General features: G+C 39.1%; 1 protein-coding gene across 1 annotated transcript in view; it reads right to left on the bottom strand.

The window, feature by feature from the left end:
- Positions 1–697: 697 nt before the first annotated feature.
- Positions 698–21,605, bottom strand: part of LOC149246778 (peptide chain release factor 1, mitochondrial-like) — a 259,495-nt gene continuing 238,587 nt past the window's right edge. Inside the window, exons 9-11 of the mRNA XM_089458024.1 lie at positions 3,906–4,064; positions 1,873–1,968; positions 698–1,727 (exon numbers count right to left, since the gene is read on the bottom strand). Of these exons, the coding sequence (XP_089314150.1) occupies positions 1,533–1,727; positions 1,873–1,968; positions 3,906–4,064 (450 nt within the window). The 3' untranslated portion in view covers positions 698–1,532. The remainder of the gene's footprint in view (positions 1,728–1,872; positions 1,969–3,905; positions 4,065–21,605) is intronic.

The following is a 21,605-nucleotide window of genomic DNA, read 5'->3' on the forward strand; positions in this document are numbered from 1 at the left end:
TTCTCTATTGTTATAATATTGAACTTCTAAGAAAATGTAATTACACCATTGAATGGTGCCAAAGCAATATACAATACTTACTGAACAATGTCACTAGCAAAAGACCTAATGACTTTCTGTGTGACTGTTTGAATGTGAAGAGCTGAAGATTCCATTGAACATATAAATGTTTCTGGCATAAAATGGGGCGTAAACCTATACCATCCTGTAATATTTGAGATCACAAATTGCCTGCAAACTAGTACTTTATCCTATAAATGGCATGTCCTGGACTAGATGACAAAAGGACATAATTTAGACGTAACATCAACTGTAAATTATAGTTGTTGAGAAGTTGTTGGCATCAGTTGCATGACTTCTAAGATTATAACATGTCTCTTTTCTAAACGCAGCTAGCTCCAAGATTTAGTTTTGTCCATGTACCAAAGTCAGGCTAATGCTTCAACCCAAAACGGACCTCTATAAATCTTCCATTCAGTTCATCAATAACAGTAAGGTGTGCATTTTCATATGAAAAGTAAAAGCTTTCATTTCCTACTAGCTAAGTTGCATCGATATGGATAAGGTATTTGAAATCGATACATCAATTTTTAAAAAATTCAGAAAACCATACAGATGGTATACGTAAAATAAATCCACACATTAACCAGGAGACAAAAATTTCAAAATACCATTCATGAATTTCAAATTTAGAAAATAAAGCCAGAAAAGGAATTATCATTAGGAGAGGTCCCAACCTTCTGTTCATAAATTGATTTGCAAGAAATTGGTAAATCTTTTTTTCATGACTTTTTGCATTTCACTAACCCAAATGCCTGCTGAAACGGCCAATCCGCTGGCCAAAACAGTGGTAGAAAAGGTCAATACAACATTTTGAAAATCTGAACAGCCACTGAATCATTTCAACCATTTCGGATGAGGAAACATTTTCAAAACTCGTTTCCAGCTCCTTGGGGTCAAGTTTCCAGTAACAGAGCCAGTTACAATAATATGGTGAAAAAGCATAAACTTGCAACAGTTGCATTTATCATGCAAATTAGACACAAGTGCATGGAGAAACGTGGTATTTTTTCATTGTTCCTGGCAGACTGGAACATTCAAGGCCTCTGACATTTCCAGTTTGTACATGAAGCATCTGTTTTCTTGTCCATGACATGAAGAAAGCAAAGTTACAATAACAAGTTCAACTAACTATCCATATGCTGATACAAAGTAAGAATAGAGTTGTAACTGGTATCGACAACTCACCTATGAGATACGCAATTTAACAATGCTGGTCTAAGAAAACTTGCAGTGTCTCGACTCTCAACTGGCATAATATTTTCATGGTAGATTAACCTAATCTAGAGACTAGAAGACATATTTAATGATCAATGCAATGGTACTTACAATGAAAAACATTCTCTGCGCCTCAGAAATTGACCCATACAATCTGTTCAACATAGGTCTGCTGTGCACCATATCTATCACTTGTTTAAAAAACCTGGATGTAATAAGACCATTTCTGATGATTCCAAGAAGCAATTGCAATATCAGGAGGTATCACTGAACGAAGAAATTGCATCCATTTCCTGTTTCAGAATAAGAGCATCGAAGAAAATATCCAAGCTTTCACCCTGCACGATATCTTCTATCGAATGATAAGTTATCCCAACTCTATGATCAGTTACCCGGCCTTGGGGGTAATTATATGTCCGGATCCGCTCTGACCTGTCTCCACTGCCAATCTGTTGACAGGAGTGATCAAAAGCAGAAAAATGTCCAGATTTCATAATAATAAAAGCAGCATACACAGTAGGAAAGACCACAAATTATATACATGATCAACAGAAAATATTGACAGGTACAGAAAATCCTCTACTTACTGCTTACTTGTTCAGAACGGAGCTTAGACCGGCTGGAATGGAGTCTCTGTCTTTCCATTTCATAAAGTTTCGCACATAGAACTTTCAGTGCTTTAGCTTTGTTCTGATAAAGTCAGCAGCAGTAAAGAGTGCTAAGATCATTGTTCGGAACAGATATGGATGATAAATGTTGCACCATATGTGCAAACATCAAGATGTTAAACAATACAGTATTATTATAAATTATAATAGCATCCAAATGAAAAGAATGTTACCAAACTTAGAAAGGTATCCTTCAAGATCTATGTTTAGGCCAGTGTTTCACAAGGGATTTGCCCCAAGGCATCCAAGACACATCCTCAGACTTTCCTACAGATCAGGGATGGGAAAACGCCTTGGAAACATCCCTGCCCATCCCCAACACGAGTCTTCCCAAGCCATCCTCTGTCCCAAGGAAGCATCCCAGATACATCCCCTGTTAAAAGGGGGCAATGAGACTTCCTCCAATCCCACGACTTGCCTAGGTATCATCTACAGTCAGTTTTGGCAATATTTGGATGTAAGAGTCAACACCATGTCGGTCAAGAATGCAAGATGTTAAATGGCACATAGCTATTCCCAGATTTTCTGGTGTATATCCAGGAAATTCAATGACTTCCGTATGGTCCAAAAGTGGTGGAGAAATTAGCTGGGTTGTATTTGCAATTGCAACGAATCAACCTTCCAAAGGTTGAAAGTAACATCTCCATTCATCATTTATTATTTATGAGGTGGCTTCTTAACCAGGTGGGTATGAACAATCTCAGTATGATCGTGTTTCTTCTTCAAGGATTTGGATCATCTGACTCTCGTAGTATGAAGGATTCAGGCAGGAAAGTCCAGGCTTGTACTAGAGGTTTCCTTAACAGAAACATGTTCACAATATTCATTTATTTATTTTCTTATTCTTTTGACCAACCAAGCTATTTTATGACTTGATTATTTCATTAGATTGGCAAATATTCTTTTAGTTTAAAGATTTATTTTCTTATTTGAATTATTAAGCTATTTTAAAGGATCAAAAGATTAAAAAACATTAAAGCCGAGAAATAACAACAAAGAATCAATTTAGGCTCAAGTAACGTTCTTTCCAAATTAATTTTTATCATATGATTTTCACTTTCTCCTTTCCAGGGGCTCTAAGGATGAGTTCCAGAGGTGATTCGAAATGTCAGCTATTCAAAGTTCAAACTACTCTGACAGTTTTGGTGAAATCTAGATCTTACCAAAAAAACAATGAAATTATTGAGTTTTGAATTACAAGTTGCATTGAACTTTTCTATTTGCTACCAGAATGATTTTATTTCCATATTACATTAGAATCTCTTGAATTTCCCACTCCACAAACAAAAAATAGCCACTCACAAGTGAGTGCTTTTGAGCACGGATATACAGTACAAGTACTGAGTCTGGGTCCCAAGAAATATGATATACATGAATCACAGAAAAAAAATCGTGATGGTGCAAATCGATATTCATTCTATAGCAAGCCAAAATAAATAAATCCAGTAAACAATAGTTTATAAAATGGCTGAAAAGTGTATTGAACAGGTTTCAATTCATGAAATGAAAAAATAAACATTACAAACAAAGATGCACTGTTTTTTCTTGATATTTCTATATTTTTCATACTGGGGAGAGGGTGTTCCCATGTCCATATGTTTACTGTATTTTGGGGGTTCTCTTCTTCTCTTGCATGTTTTTTCATTTTCAACTGGGGTAAATTTCAAATTTGTTTCCATCAGTTCAACATGAAAATGCATGATTAAGCTAGAGTTTAGATGATTTTATTTAACCTGAAAATATCACCTTTTGCAATGATTTTTGATACAATTTGTAACTACAGTTTTGAAGTCCCTTAAATTATCTCTGAGCTTGCAGGCATTAATGAAGGAATTTGATCATTAAATCCACTTTCTCACTCTGTGTCTGTTAGACACTTATATTGCAGGTATTAGATATCAGTGGATGTTGGAGATGTCTTATATAACCTTAAGAGCAAGCATCAGATTGATCACTTACCTTGTGTTGTGATCGCTCATCTTGAATGGTTACGACAATGCCTGTTGGAATGTGAGTGACACGAACAGCACTGCTCGTTGTATTTACATGTTGACCTCCTGCTCCACCTGATCGATAAGTATCAATTCTCAAATCCTCATTGCGCAATTGCACATCAACCTGTTCATCCAAAAGAAAAAAACTTGTATTGGCAAAGATACTGGCTAAATTAGATAGTTGTATTCAGGTATATTTAGAGAAGTGAAAAGAATTGTGCTTGCTGCTATAAGTCAAAATAACATAAAAGATAAGATTGATCAACTCTTAAATCACCTAGTGGTTTGGGGAGATTTTATCAGTCGTTACTCAATTGAACTGATCTTTGATACCAAAATTGATCTTATCCAAGGAGAGAGAGAGAGAGAGAGAGAGAGAGATGGGAAATAGACATGTTTCAGCTGTGGAGACACAGAGATGGAGCAAGATGAGAAGACATATCTTCACCACAAAAATGCAAAGAGGCAGGTCTTGCTCCATAAACACATAATTTCATTACCTTAGAAACCACAGCCTAAGCATATCATACACATCAAGTCCTTCAGATCAGAATGAGGGCCTTTTAACAAAAAAATGACCCTTTCATCATCATGACACTTTATACAAGTGCGAGAAAGATAGTTTTCCACTTCCTAGAATGGAGTTACCAATCTTCTGGGACACACTAAAGGACAAATTCTCTAATAAATTACACAAATGACAAACATTGCACTAAAGGATAAAACTGTCATAAAAGAACACGTCTGTCATTGCAAAACGAAACCAGAACATTGAATAACTACATCTTTTATGAGCACAAACAATTTTAATGAGCCTTAGAATAAACTACTCATCAGTGTCACTCACATCTCTCTGCGTTATGCTGTGCAGCCTCCAGATCACATCATACAATGCAATGCTAGAGCCTAGGGGTTTGTCAAACCAGCTAACAGAGTTCCTCAAGTCATGTATGGAAGCTGATACTATCAGATGTAAAAGGGAGCCACCTTAAATAATGAAATTAGTCACCATGCAGTTTCAATATTTCATATCATTTTCTAGCTTTGAAATACAATGACATTCACCCTATGTTGTTGATCAGAGGCTCTTTCTTCCTTTCTTGACTTCACGTCAAAGATGTGTAGCTGGAATCTGGATGATCAACCTCGGGATCTTCTCCCTAATGAAGTGGCAATCAACATCTTGGTTCTGCCATTAGACCCCAAAGAAAGATGGCAGTTGGAATCATCAGTGCCAATAACATATCTATAGTATTAAACACAGATAGAGGGAAATTTCAGTTTATAGAGATAGAGGAAACTGAGCTATCATGCATTTAAAATATAAAACTAAGCTTGAAGAAAAGATTAGCATAGATAATAAAGGAGTTGCAAAGCAAGTTATAGGTTTTTTGGTGAGACAGAATCAAAGCCAGCTCTGCTAGGTTTTCTGCCAATGTCCACTTCAGAGTGCACTTCCCTCCTCTCCTACAGGTTGGCTTGATAGGAAGAAGGAAGGAAGAGCTTCCTTCTGTCCTGCCCACGGCCAGGGATCTACTCATTTCCACAATAGACACTCAAAACAGCAGTGATCCTGCATTGGCAGAAGATGCTTGTACCTAGGGTTCCAGCTGCGGCGACTTTGAATGCAAAGGCTTGAGTGCTCTCCCACTCTTAGGGGGTTCCACGAATACAGTGGGAGGGCTGATTAAAATCAATATTTCTTTCTGTTAGATTTTGGGTTGCTCCAAAATTGGTTAGGGTCCTACCCTAACATCCCTACTTAGTGATGCAGGAGCATCTCCCAGTTAAATCATTTGACCTCCTTAGATCAATTCCATTTACCAAAGGGAGTTGGATCCCTTAAGTTTTTATTTTATTTGCAATATTCGAATTTAATCTAGAAGGGATCTGTTTTGTTAAGAAGTTCGGCTGAGGGTTACTTAGTCGCTAAAAACATGAGTAGATTTAGCGAAAATAGGACTGTTGAAAAACAGACTCAGTTTGTCTTGGGAGTCTATTTTGGATGTAATTGAATAATTTGGAAAATGAGGAAGAAGGTTAGACTTTCAAAAACTAGCACCCAGTATTCAGTTCCCAGCAATTACTAAGCGGAAAGAATACACGGCTAGATTCCTAACTCAAAATATATAGCAGAGGCAAAAAATTACTCGATCTGATCACACACACACAAACAGATTTCTGCCCAATCACCAGTTCTTTTTTAATAAATTAATCACAAAACTTACTTGGGCTCCTGTACCAAGGATAATGACCCAGCTGAGAAAATACAATATTGATCACCAGCCTTGCTGCACTTTCTCAGACCCAGCACATGCTCACTGAGAATCCTCTCTCAATCTTGTGCTAATGTTATGTGTCTTAGCACCTCACATTAGGCTCAATTTATAACTTTCCTAGGCTAAGATTGAAGGCCAAAATTAGGATGTCAAGTTAACTGAAGATAACTAACATTACTTTAGTTAACTATCCTATCTTTAGCTTTCTCTACTTTAACTCAAGTACAAGTCATAAATTTAGCTTGCCTTACATGCGCAACACATCAACATGTGTGCAACTCACTTGCACACTCTGCATGTCGAATGCAAACTCCTAATGAGGCAAATCAAGGTCCTTCTAGTCAAGACACAAGACTAGAAGTACCTTCTGCACTACAAAGCTCAACACTCCTTAGCAAGGGAATTACTTTTGGAAGAAACTCCTCCACCTGGATCTACCCCCCAAGCCCATCTCAGAATTTGTAGTTGCTCCTTATGATACTGAAGCCTATCCTACTGCCCGATCTAAAACCTGAGCTGAGAACCTTTCACATCAAACCATGCCCCTAGGATCTTGCTCCTAAGTATGCAACTTACTTGCACACTCTGCATGTCGAATGCAAACTCCTAATGAGGCAAATCAAGGTCCTTCTAGTCAAGACACAAGACTAGAAGTACCTTCTGCACTACAAAGCTCAACACTCCTTAGCAAGGGAATTACTTCTGGAAGAAACTCCTCCACCTGGATCTATCCCCCAAGCCCATCTCAGAATTTGTAGTTGCTCCTTATGATACTGAAGCCTATCCTACTACCCGATCTGAAACCTGAGCTAAGAACCTTTCACATCAAACCATGCCCCTAGGATCCTGCTCCTAAGTATCCAACAATGTCATGTCATACCAGTTGAGGTGCCTGGCAGTACCTAAAGAATCACTCTTCCTTGCCACCTACTCCCTCTCGGCAACTAAATTGACACTGTATCCAAGATCCCCTCAAATACACCCACAAGTTGTCCCAACAACTTGTATCACTTACCTTGTCTGATGCCAAGCACTATAGTTGCATCCAAGGTTGCTCCCTCTGAATAGACAAGCACATGCGGCATGCCCATCCCGAAACAAAATTCAATATGCAGCATCCTCCAAGGTTAATACAGAGAGCACGTGTACCATCAACCCTAGAACAAACAACATCCCTGTCACTTCTAGAAATCCTCCTAACTTGTTGACGGTGTTGGACCCGCCAACATGTCAAGGGGATCTCCCCGGTGAGAAGTCGCAATCAGACCTCAGACCATTTGGTGTAGGAGTCCCAGCAGTGGGTCGTAAGGTAATTCCTTGACCGCGATGTCACACAAAGGCAAGTAAGATAACTCTGTCAGTAGCAAGGGTGTGACTGATGCAGTGAGTCAAAGAAGGTGTATGAGAGGTTCAAACACATAAAGGGGAGATGAGGATGAAGGAAGCTCTGAAAGATGTCAACATAGGTACAAATCAACCAATCACCATCTATTGTGATAACAATCCTTTGCCTTGCATCAATAGGCAATCATGTATCAAAGAATTTGCCATCACAAACATTGCTATACTGACATCAATGACAACCTAGATTAACCATCTTCCCCTTTGTCATTGATGGCAATACTCTTCTTCTCTACCCCTTTGACATCAATGGCAAAGGAGTGCACAAGGACTCCCCCTGTCGAACTGCTCCCCCTGTCATGCAACATCTTTATGAATCAACTTAATGTGATGCTAGACAAATAACACCCATCTTTTGGCAAAGATATTCAAATGCTTCTCGCGGAAGAGGTTTTGTGAAAATATCAGCGATCTGCTCCTTAGTATTGGTATATTCCAAGATGATGTTTTGTTCAGCTACTTGTTCACGAAGGAAATGATACTTGATTGGTATATGTTTGGTCTTTGAGTGCATCACTGGATTTTTGCTGAGACTAATAGCACTTGTGTTATCACAATAGATGGTGATTGGTTGATTTGTACCTATGTTGACATCTTTCAGAGCTTCCTTCATCCATAATATTTGAGTACAACAATCTGCAGCAGCTATATACTCGGCTTCAGCTGTAGATAGTGATATGGATGTTTGTTTTTTGTTGAGCCAAGATACTAGACAGTCTCCCAGGAAGAATGCATTTCCACTAGTACTTTTTCAATCATCGACACTTCCAGCCCAATCAGCATCGGTGTATGCAGTCACAATAAGAGTTGAGCTCTTAGGGTACCAAAGACCGAAATCAGGGGTTCCTTTCAAGTATCTGAGAATTCTTTTTACAGCCAACAAATGGGATTGTTTAGGAGCTGACTGAAATCTTCCCACCATTCCTACTACTTGCATAATGTTAGGTCTCATTGCAGTTAAGTATAGGAGGGCTCCAATTATTGACTTGTAATGAGTTGCATCTACCGGAGGAGAGTCATCATCTTTGCTTAATTTGCAATATGTGGTCATAGGTGTGCTCATGGGTGCACAATCTTCCATTCCATATCTTTTAAGCATGTCTTTAAGATATTTTGCTTGAGATATGAACATGCCTGCCATGGTTTGAGATACTTGCAGTCCAATTAAGTAAGATAACTCTCCTATTATCGACATCTCGAACTCTTTTGACATATTTTGAGCAAACTCATGGCTCATCTCATTATTATTACTAGCAAAAATCAAATCATCAACATAGACAAGAGTGACTAGTAACTTATCCTCATCCATCTTTATGTAGAGATTACTTCCTGCCACCCCCTTGTTGAAGCCTTGTTGTTGTAGATAGTGATCCAATCTTACGTACCAAGCTCTAGGAGCTTGTTTCAACCCATATAATGCCTTTTTCAACTTACAAACAAAGTCTTTTCCTTCTGCTAGATTAAACCCTTCTGGTTGCTCCATGTAGACTTCTTCCTTGAGTTCCCCATTCAGAAATGTTGATTTTACGTCCATTTGATAGATTTTAAATCCTTTTGAGCAAGAAAATGCCAAGAACATCCTTATAGCTTCCACATGAGCTACTGGTGCAAAGGTTTCTTCAAAGTCAATTCCTTCAATTTGTGAATAACCTTTACAAACAAGCCTTGCCTTATTTCTGATGATTTGTCCATCTTCATTCATTTTTTTTTTGAACACCCACTTGGTTCCAATTATATTTTTATCCTTTGGACAAGGTACCAGCTCCCATGTCTCATTCTTCTCGATTTGAGACATTTCTTCTTCCATGGCTTTTACCCAATGACGATCCTTGCTTGAGTAAATGTTTCTGGTTCTATCATAGATAGGAGAGCAACATCATTTTTCTTTGGTGTACTTGTCATCCTTCTTTGGGTTTGTATACCTTCATCTATATTGCCAATAATTTGCTCTTCTGGGTTATGTTTTTGGAGAAACCTCATCTTTGAAGGGGTTTGAGATGGTTCGTTTTCCTTGTGTTTTTCTTGATCTTTTTCCTCTTTTTCAAGTTCTTCTTCAATGAGAGGGTCAACTTCATGATCTTCAATTTCTTTTTCTGGAAGATCTTCATCAATCTTCACATCAATGCTTTCCACTATTTTCTGTAGTCGGTTATTGTAGCACATGTAGGCTTTGCTCCTTGTAGAATATACAAGGAATATTCCTTCGTCAACCTGAGAATCAAATTTTCCTGGTGAGCCATCATTGATTTTTATGAAGCACTTGCTTCCAAAAATCTTGAAGTATTTTACCGAAGCAGGTCTTCCTTTCCATAATTCATCAGAAGTCTTCTCATTATTTGGTCTTAGTTGAGTTCGATTCAAGGTATAAACAGTTGTCCCGACTGCTTCTCTCTAGAATTTTGGTTGCAAGTCAACTGCTATTAACATTGTTCTTGCCATTTCTTGAACTGTTCGGTTTCTTCTTTCAACTACCCCATTTTGCTTAGGTGTTCTGGCAGCAGAGAGTTCTCTTTCGATTCCATGTACTTTACAGAATTCATCAAATTCTTTTGATGTGAATTCTCCCCCTCTATCCGTTCTAAGACATTTAATCTTAGAATCCTTTTCATTTTCTACAAGAGCTTTAAGATTCTTAAAACACTCAAATGCTTCGGATTTATATTTTATGAAATATACCCACATCATTCTAGTATAGTCATCAACAAATAAAGCAAAGTACCTTTCTCCTTGGAGTGTCGGAGTTCTAGTTGGTCCACATAAATCAGCATGGATGATCTCCAAAGGTTTTGATGTAGAAAACTCCTTGGTCTTGTGGTTGGTTCTAGTTTGCTTTCCATGTTGACATGGACCACATACTCCTTGATTTGGCTTGAATAACTTTGGGATGTCTCGTACTGCATTAATCTTGTTGATATTGATCAAGTTATCAAAACTTGTATGTCCAAGTCACTTGTGCCATAGCCAACTTTCATCTGTTTGACTTAAGTAACATTTATCTTCTTGAATTTTGTTCAGAATGTAGACATTATCTGATGTTCTAACTCCTTTCGCCACAAGTTCTCCTGAGGAAGAGTTTCTTATTTCACAATCTTTACTGCTAAAGACAACATTATGTCCTTGGTCACAGATTTGGCTAACACTCAGGAGATTGTGTTTGAGCCCGTTTACTAGCAAAGCATTTTGAGCCTTTCCTTTTCCATTAATAAGGGTAACAGTTCCTTTTCCAGCAATTTTGGCAGATCCACTTCCAAAGGATACATTTCCTTCCTTTTTGTTCAATGAGACAAACTTCCTTTTGTCCCCTGTCATATGTCTGGAGCACCCACTATCCACAAACCAATGATTTTCATCACTGTGAGCACATAGAGCTAGGCCACATTTATCCATGTTGGGATTCTCATTTTTTGCTTTTCTTCTTTTGAGGGGGCAATTTTGTTCATTATGTCCATTATCATTACATAATGAGCAAATTGGATCAAATTTGGCCAAGGGATCAAAAGAGTTGTAGGTCTTGATTTGTCCTTGCCCTTTGAGGCCATATGGTTTGTTTGTTTGATCCTTCAATTTTGGTGTTTCATTCTTACGGGCCATGCAATGTTTAGCTTGATGACCAAAATTTTTACAATAAAAACAATGCCCAAAAAAGATAGTTTTGTACCTGTTGTAATAGCCATGATTTGAATCAACATTCTTCCTTGGAATTACTCTCTCTTCATTCTTTGGATTTGAGATGGGCCTTTGATCAAATAATCTTTCTTCTTTTGGGTTGCTGAAAAGTATGTCGACATAGCTTTTCGCATTATTCTTAGTACTTGATGATTCTCCTTTAAAACCTATCCCAGATTTGTCATGTTGAGGTTTTTGATTATTTAAGATAATGTCAAGTATTTGAGAGCTTTCCCAACCCTTTTTGACTTGCTCCAATTCCTTCCTCAGAGATACTATTTTGGCTTCACGTTCTTCACAAATTTCTTCTTTTTCTTTTAGCTTATTTTTCAAGAGCTCTTCCCTTCTTTTTGTTTCCTCGTTTTCTACCTGGAGAGAGATGATTTTATTTCGTAATTTCTCATTTTCTTCAATGGCACTCATTAACAATTCATCTACATTTCCTTCTAGACTTGAATCATCATCATTTGTGAATGCCATGAATAATAATTCTTGGCTTCCAGCATGGTCATCTTCTCCATCTGATTCATCATTACCTCCTTTGCGGTGAGGGAACTAATTAGTTGATTTCTTTTTGATGACTACAAATTCACCTTCATCAGACTCATCTTGCTTAGAGAAGAAATTCTTCTTATTGAACAATTTCTTTTTGTATACCATCCTTTTAGAATTTTCCTCACCATCACTATCATGCTTAAGAGGACATTTTGCAACATAATGACATATTCTTCCACATTTGAAACAAATAAGAGGGTACTTACCTTTTAGCTTAGATCCTTTCTTTAGTCTGCATACAAATTGCGCCAATTCGGATTCAACATCAGAGTCATCACTATTGGTATTCCATTCTTCCCCTTTTTTGATTTTGAGGCCTTAAATGTTGCATCTTTGGAATTTGGGCTTCCTTTTCTCATCTCATAGGCAATGAGGATTCCATGAAGTTCATCCGTCTTGAGAGTATCTAGGTCCTTCATTTCTTCTATAGCACTTACTTAGGAAACAAGAGAGCCCATTCAGGATCAATTAACCATGTGCTCCACCCAACTGAAAGAGGTGTCTCTTGTAACTTATGAGAGGTCCATTCCTATCCTGTAAACTCCTATAAAGACCCACAAACTCTAGTTCTAACTCCTAGAGGAAAAGTGTATCCTTGGCTCTATCTTGGAAGGGTACCTGTAGATCTCAGGTGTGAGCATTGAAATCATCGAGAGGAATGATCACCCAATAATTTTGCATAGCAATTGAGAAAAGTGTCTCCCTTGGACTCACTATGTAATGCAAAGTGCAATGAGATTCAGAAGAAGCAGCAAACTGCAATGTAGCTGTCTTAGAGACGGGGGTTGTTCTAATGGAACCAGACCCACAAAAAATTTCCATGCTCATCTAATGACACCATAGTAACCATGTTGTGGAGGGAGTCCTGTATAAGACATGCAACTCCCTCGGATCCTCTAACACTACTAAATCTTGTTTCCTATAGATAAGACCGTGCCCAGTGGTAATCATGGATCAGAGGTGGCCTCTGCATGGGGTTGGCATGTGTCTCTATGAGGTAAAGGAGGTCATGGGACCTGTTACCCACCTTTTTATGGATGAAATCCCTAGGAGAAAAAAATTCTCCATAATGGTCCTGAGTTGGCAACCAGTAGCTCTTGCAGCCACCATCTAGCTCATTGTGCCATTTCTCCGCCACTTGAGCCAACCATGTGGTCCCTCACCCATCTGTCATGATCATATGTTTGAAGGTGGGCCTCCCAAACCTAAAGGTATGCCTTATCATTTGGTGATTGAGTATTTTAGTTTACTTATCATGGAAACTCTTGGGCATGGATTAATGGGGGGATTTGGTGGAAAGAGTGGACTAGGTCTGTGCTCTTGTCCCCTAGGTCTCTTTTGGATGTTAACCTTGGACCCTAGTCCCGTGGGATCTCTTTTACTAACCTTTGGGCTTTAGGGATGGTACTACATGGGAAACCCCGATTTTGGTTGCGTGGTCCCACTCCCTGATCCACATATACCACCCCCTTCCGCTCATTATAATCCCATTCATCATTCCTCCCACCTAAGTCCATATTCCTCCATTGGGCCCACAAAGGGTTAGCCACCGCCTCCCCTTTGCCCACACCTTAGGTCGGGCCTAGAACGATGTCCGGAGGTTGATGCAAAAGAAAATAAAAGAAAAAGCATAATTATGTTGAAAATAGCAACAAGAAATGCTATAAATAGCACTGCTATAAATAGCATTTTAGGATATACTCCAACTTTGTTGGAAATAGCAAAAAAAATATAAATGCTAAAAATAGCATTTCAGGATAGATTCCAATTTTAATTAGTCCCTGAATTAAAATTGAGAATTAAAATTCGAATTTAGTGTCACTAGTTGTTTGAAAAATAATTAATTCATTCATTTTGAGTTAATTAGTTGGAGAAATTCAAACATGAAGTCTTTGTGAAGACATGCAACAATTATCCCTTTGATTGAGGACGTTATCCCTTAATTAAGAAGATAAGGATGAGTTGTATTTGAATTGTAATTAGTTAGCTCAGTTAACTAAGTTAAGTCTAGTTAAATTAGTTCCAAACGGTTGGAGAATAATTGTGAGTTCAGTCAGTTAATGCATGCATGCATGCAACTAGTGTTCTCCAGATAACTGAATATTCTCTCATAAATAACTCATGCATGTCAGCCCAGAGAAAGACCTAGTTGAAATTAAAGACAGGGACATTGTACTATCAATTGGAGGAATTATCCTATAAAGGAAACTCATCCATGCAGAAGGAATTATCTCCTTCAGGATTGCGCAGTTACTTCTGAGTTTGGTGAGTTGTGTGAGAGGTGAATTCACACAGGTGGCAACATTGGACCCCAGGAGAAACTACGCAAGGAAATAGGAGGCTTGGAGGGCAGAGGAGAAGATTTGTGAGAAGCCTTTGACTATCTATGAGCAGCAGAGGGATTGTACTGAGAGCTGGACAGCTTGTGAGCTAAAGCTTTGTGTAATCCGGACATATTTCCACTTGTGTGATAATACAAAGATCGGGGTTTTTAGCTGAGGCTTTCCCTAGAGTATTCTTCTGTGTTCATATGTGATTGTTTCTTCTTCATCTGTTATATGTGTTCTATTTGATCTTGCTCGTAATCGATTAAGCTTCCGCAAGTTTGTTTATAGAAGTAGATCAAGTATTTTGCTTTAGTATATTGCATTATCAGGTGATCTAGAGTGGGAATTTCTACATGGTATCAGAGCAAAGGTGATCAAAGCGAAGAACAGTATACAAATAAGGGAGAAGTTTGAAGCTTGAGGTTCCTGATTATAGAATTCGAATTTTTATCACATCTCAAATTTCACCAATGGCATTCAATGGTTTGAGGCTCGAGTATGCCCTTGATGGCAGCTCGAATTATATAGCCTGGAAGGATCGCATGGAAGCAGTGTTAGAGGACAACGGTTTGAAGGACTTCATTGATCAAGAAGTCCCCAAGCCAACAGCAACTAATGCTATAGAATTGGCGAAATGGAAGAAATGTGTGGCTAGAGCGAGGAGAATCCTTCTGGAGGGAGTTCGAGACCACATAGTCTCGAGTCTCCATGGGAAGGAGACACCGTTTTCAATGTGGAAAACATTGAAAGATCTATATCAGAACAGCAGCAATCAGAGGAAGCTGGCGCTGAAAGACAAGCTTCGGAAAATCAAGTGTGAAAAGGGCGACACGATCTCTACATATCTGAACAAGCTCACCACTTGCAGGGATGAGCTTGGAAGTGTATGGATCACGACTGTCGATGATGACATGGTGAGTCTTGCACTCCTCGGTCTTCCTAAGAGCTGGCATAGCTACCAAGACTCAGTAAATGGAAGAGAGAAACTGCCAGATTGGGAACGACTTTGGTCGGATCTGATGCAGGAGGAGATAAGAAGAAGCACTAGAGATGGTTCTTCATCCAAGGAGGATGAAGAAAATTGCACCTTAGTGAGTAAGGCAAAGAAAGGGAAGGAGAAGGTTTCTCATCCCAAATCGAGTTCTTCCCATGGTGGGAAGAAGTTTGACAAATCGAAAGTGCGATGCTTTCATTGTCATGAGGTGGGCCATTATGCAACAAATTGTCCATTGAAGAAATCCAAGATGGGATCCAAGGAAGGATCTGAAGGGGAGGCATTGGCCTCTCAGTTCAAATTGGATTTTACCCTCATCGCATGCATGGTTTCATCGATGATGGGTTGTGGTTGGTTTCTTGACAGTGGAGCCTCATTCCACATGACTGGCGATAAGAGTTTGTTCAATACCTTGGAGGAGAAAGACCTTCAGATACTCATAGCAATGGGTAATGATGAAAAGTATAGTGTTTCAAGTGTGGGCACGGTTTCTTTTTAGAGGGAGCATGGAGCTCGCATTACCTTGACATATGTGAAGTATGTGCCAGGACTGAAGAAGAACTTGGTATCGATCGCGATGCTGGAAGACAAAGGCTATGATGTAGTCTTCAGTAAGGGAAAGGTTTTCCTTAGACACATCACCACAAGATAGGTGAAGCAGATCGGTTCACGAGTCAAGAACCTGTATGCTCTTGAGGTTCAAGATGCATGCAAAGCCTTGAGGAGCAAGGCAACTGATGGAGACTTGGTGGTTGAGAGGGAGAGTACATTACCTCTCAACATGCAGCGCCAGAAAAAGTCTCAGACAATTGTGGCAGAGCCACAATTGGTGAAGCAACTTCAGGAGGTTGTGGAACAGCCACAACTAGAAAAGCCAAGTGGAGGCATCCACTCATGCAAAGACCTCCAGTAGGGGGAAATTTCGAGCCAAGTGGGCAGAGAGATCACATGCATCCATATCTCCAGGTCGGAGGTGGGGTGATGTGGAGTGACAGTCCCAAGAAGGCCGAAATAGGGGCAGGATCATTGAGGTACCCAACCTCCTTGATTAGACCTTGCTACAGGAGCCCCGACGAGGAGTAGCAAGACTGGCTGAGTGGGTAGAGACAGATGCGGATGGAGCGGCAAAGGAAGCTTCAGCATCAGAGGGTGTTTCTAGCCCAACAAGGAGGTCAGTTGGGAGATCAGTTACTTACTTCTCAGTAACTGAGTTGCAGTGCCGCAGTGGGCAGCACGATGCAACATGATGAGGGGAGGTGTAGTGTGGATGCAGTGCTGGGAGATAGGACCAGCAACAACACGGATGCAACAGGAAGAATCAGTGTGATTGATGCAATCAGAGATCAAAGTGACAGAGGCTAGAGCAGTCAGATACTGAAGGGCACAAAGGTGCAGAGTTTTCAGTCGACAGAGGCAATAGCAGTGAGAGACTTTGATTACAGAGGCATCATTCTGATTCAAGTTGGATATTTTTTGTGTTCCTAGAGTTGCTGGAGCAACAACACTTGAGAGAAGTGTTGCATGCAGAACATTCCAAAGGTTCAAGATCGGGTTCGAGTTGAATGCCTTTCTTGTTGAGAGGGAGTGTTGAAAATAGCAACAAGAAATGCTAAAAATAGCATTGCTATAAATAGCATTTCAAGATATACTCCAACTCTGTTGGAAATAGCAAAAAAATATAAATGCTAAAAATAGCATTGCTATAAATAGTATTTCAGGATAGATTCCAATTTTAATTAGTCCCTGATTTAAAATTGAGAATTAAAATTCGAATTTAGTCTCACTAGCTGTTTGAAAAATAATTAATTAATTCATCTTGAGTTAATTAGTTGGAGAAATTCAAACATGAAGTCATTGTGAAGACATGCAACAATTATCCCTTTGATTGAGGAAGTTATCCCTTAATTAAGGAGATAAGGATGAGTTGTATTTGAGTTGTAATTAGTTAGCTCAGTTAACTGAGTTAAGTCCAGTTAAATTAGTTCCAAACAGTTGGAGGAACTAATTGTGAGTTCAATTAGTTAATGCATGCATGCATGCAACTAGTGTTCTCCAGATAACTGAATATTCTCTCATAAATAACTCATGCATGTCAGTTCAGAGAAAGCCCCAGTTGAGATTAAAGACAAGGACATTGTACTATCAGTTGGAGGAATTTCCTATAAAGGAAACTCATCCATGCAAAAGGAATTATCTCCTTCAGAATTGCACAGTTACTTCTGAGTTTGGTGAGTTGTGTGAGAGGTGAATTCACACAGGTGGCAGCATTGGACCCCAGGAGAAACTGAGCAAGGAAATAGGAGGTTTGGAGCACAGAGGAGAAGGTTTGTGAGAAGCCTTTGACTGACTATGAACAGCAGAGGGATTGTACTGAGAGTTGGATAGCTTGTGAGCTAAAGCTTTGTGTAATCCGGACATATTTCCACTTGTATGATAATACAGAGATCGGGGTTTTTAGCTGAGGCTTTCCCCGGAGTATTCTTTTGTGTTCATGTGTGATTGTTTCTTCTTCATCTGTTACATGTGTTCTATTTGATCTTGCTCATAATCGATTAAGCTTCCGCAAGTTTGTTTGTAGAAGTAGATCAAGTATTTTGCTTTAGTATATTCCATTATCAAGTGATCTACAGTGGAAATTTCTACAAATTGATCACATTCAACAGGAAATTGTACCATAAAATGCAAAAGATGGTTGGGACAAACAGATTTAGCACGTGAGCAAAAGCCAATGCATGAGCTCTACCCCTTTCCATGGCCATCACCCTGATTCCTATAGGCTCTAGATGAGCCTCCTCTACCATTAAAGAACCCATGATTGTCCCAACCCCTGGTGAGCGATGAACTGCCTGACTTTAAAGGGAGTATCCACTGCTATACTTTACACATCATGCTCTCATTCCTTTCAGTCTAGAGTAGTTAACCAAAGACAAATCATAAAAGGCAAAAGGCATATGAAGAAGAGTGAAAAAATCAGGGTTGGGGTAACTCGTACCACGATTGCTCCCTCCTACACATCATTTACCCAAGTATGGGCTTCCCTTTCATTAGCTACCCTTGCACCATGGCATGTGACCCAAGTTTTCCCCTTCATCCCCTACTTCGTTCCATCACTTTATCACATGCCACCACCATTTGAAGGATGTACCATGGACATACCACCCCCTTTAGAAGAGGAAACCACCTAATAGGGTGTTTGGTTAACACCGCTTTGAACTTGGCAACATTTGCACATGCCAAAGACCACTATGGAAGGGCATGCCATTATGAAGTGCCCACCTATTTTCCATGGTTTGTAAACTCTTTTACTTGATTTCTTTAATGACTTGGTGTACTGGAAGGCAAGGGGATGCATTGGATCTTATGCAGGATTACAGATGGTCTCCATTTTGGGTTTGGTCTCTCTATATAGGGTCCTAATCCTCCAGAGGGCTACATTGGCACATGTATGGTCTGTGTAGAGAGCCATGGGCCTCCACAGCAGCAGATACCATTCCATAGATCCCCAGAGTCATTCAAAGATTGCTCATGGTTCACCTATGTGACAAAGAAGATGCACCTGATTCACCATGTCCAGTCGGCTCCACAGTGACACCATACACTTGGCAGATGATCCAGGATCTATATGACGATATGGCATTACCTATACCATCATCCTAACCCTTGCAAATGGTCTACAAGCATGTTCGATTTGTTTGGAGATCCATGGGGACACTTGTGTGCCCCCACATCCATTTGGAAGCATCACAGGTTTATTACTTGGAGAACAAGGGGCCAACCTCTTGTCCACTACTTTTGGGAGTCCTATTTCACATTATGGCACCTATGGACTTCATTAGGCCTCCTCTAAGGCCCAAGGACACTTGTTATTGATCATTTGACCCTCTCGAGAGGCTTATTCCCTTTGTCATTGAGGTAGTTTGGTGGGCTTGTCACCAAAAGTATTTGTTATTTTGCACACTATTTTATTCTAGGGGCTAAATTAGACCAAAATAAACTAAATCAAATTTGTTAGACATTGTATAAATAATGAGTTGATTCATTCTCTCATCGTCACTTGGATTGATCATATTCTCTTGTGAGATTTTTACAATTCTCTTTGCAGGACAATTTTGATGTTTGGATATCTTCATTTTTATCTTAAAGCTTCTATATTAGCATATGATGATCATTGGATATACTTGTTCTCACATGTAAATGCTCTTTTAATGCTATTTTGTCATTCATTTCTATGTCACATAAATGATGTTGGGATTTTCGCTATACTAGGCCGAAATTTTGTTGTTTTTCTTTGGTAAAAGGGTATAAATTTGTCTTTATTAGTATTGCATCATGTTATGGGCCATGTTTGAATAACTGCATGTTCCTAGAGATATTTAATTGAAATTTATCTTGACAAGTCATCACATATTGCACATTTAAGTATAATGACCTTAAAGCAGTTTTTCTCATGCCCTAATTGACATACAAAATTGTTCTAGTGGCCTCCTTGACTGAATGAAACCATCCTAAGCATTGGAATCATCTTGACTCCATTACTAAAAAGGATTAGGCAATGGTCCTCCATAGAAGATCACCTAAAAACATATTTTTCTCACATTTCTCTCTTTCTCTCTAGGTCTAGCCTACATAGGTCACCTAGGGCGTCGATTATCTCACAATCTAGCAATCCAAACATTTCGACTTTTGGTCCACAACTACACTAAAGTTTGCACTAGAGGCCCTCCAAATTTGAAGCAAATCCGACGGTGGGATCTCGAGATATTGTAAGCCTCAGCCTGGAGACCATTTCTTGCCCTAAGTTTCCCTTGGCTCGCACCCTCATCTAGATCATTGCATTTCGTTCCAAGAAGATTTGTCCATTGATCTTCTTCTCTTCCACAATTAGGTCAAGCCCCTCCTTGAGTGACCAATTCCTCTTACTTTACTTAATTTTGGGCCCCCTTGGCCCCGGGTGATCCTGCAACCTTTTGAAGATAATCTCACAAAGACCACTTTGGAACCAATTTTTCACAAAGGTTTCTAGGACTTGGTCCCTCCTTCATAAGTCTTAGTTGCAAACCTGAGCCATTGAAATCCCCTTGGCCCTTTTTAGGGAGCCTTACTGTAAAGCCTTAAATTTAAAATTTTTAACAGGGTATAACCATTCAGAATATCAGAATTTATCAATTTGATGTTGAGTACCTACATGGAGTTTCTGTGGTTGAAGAGGCTTCTAATTTTCTCCCGCTCCCGTTACCAAAAGACCAAAACCTCCCTGCCAAACTAGGCACAACCTCGGTACCCAACTCCAGAGTACTTTAGAATTTCAGCAATCTGGCCCTCGTGCCCAAAAGCATCAAGAACAATTGAGCTCAAACTTCTTTCTATCAGTGGTTAGAATTTCCTTCAATCCCTCTGAAGCTCCAAAACTCTTCCTCTGTCTTCCTATGTATATGAATTTTCCTTCCCTTCGTCTATAGTACCTTACCTCCTCTTATACTGGGAAGGTACTCCACCACTTCGAATTTCTCCACCGTCTTTAATTGGATAACTTCAAAAGTGTGTGGAAGGGGTTACCGACTTAATAAAAATACTTCCCTTTATATATCCCTTTTATTATGTTACAGTTCCTTTTGCTTATATTAAGTTATTCTTTTATAATATTATGGCTCTATTTTAAATCACACTTTAATACATAGATATACTTCTCTATATGTTAATTTCCTTTCATTTCATATATAGTTTCTTTTTGTTAGAATATTAATATATATATAATAATTCCTTTGTATTTAGTTTAATACATGGCATTTAATTTTAATTTTATATAATAGAATTATATACATATATTATGGTCAAATACCCCACTATGTTCTTGTAAGTTAGGTATTTATTTCACTAGTTAACTCGTTATCCTAAATATAGACACATTTTAAAGATATTAACCAATATGTATACTAGTACAGTATAGGCGATGCATGCATATGTAGCTATCATATACATGCCTCGTGTGCATGTTAATATCCCTATGCTTCCTTTAATTTGAGATGGCTCGTTACACTTACACCTTACTTCTCAAGCAAGTGAGCCAATACATTTGAGTCTCTCTTGTGAATAGGCCTAGGGAATCACTCCTTACCTCTTCATTGACTCATTCATCTAGTGATTCCCTTCATACCAGGTCTCCTTCCATCGGTGAAAGTCTGTAAAGAGTAGGGAGCTTTCGCTGGGGTGATAGTGGGCCATTGCTCCATTGTTGCCCTTGACCTAGCAATTGCCCCGCTAGGATCCCCTTCTAGGACCCCTGCTAGTTTGAGCGGCAACAGGGCCCAACTGTTGAAAAGTGTAACTAGGCTTGGTCTTCATAATGACATGCAATTATGATATTATGTAAATAGATGTAAAGAAGAAAAATAAAATTATTGTAATGCTTGCATCATGGGTTCCATGAGCAAGAGGTTTTATTT

This window comes from Pinus tabuliformis, chromosome 7, assembly GCF_031772625.1.
Source record: "Pinus tabuliformis cultivar Carrire ecotype Pingquan chromosome 7, CPIR1, whole genome shotgun sequence".
NCBI classification, from domain to species: Eukaryota; Viridiplantae; Streptophyta; class Pinopsida; order Pinales; family Pinaceae; genus Pinus; species Pinus tabuliformis.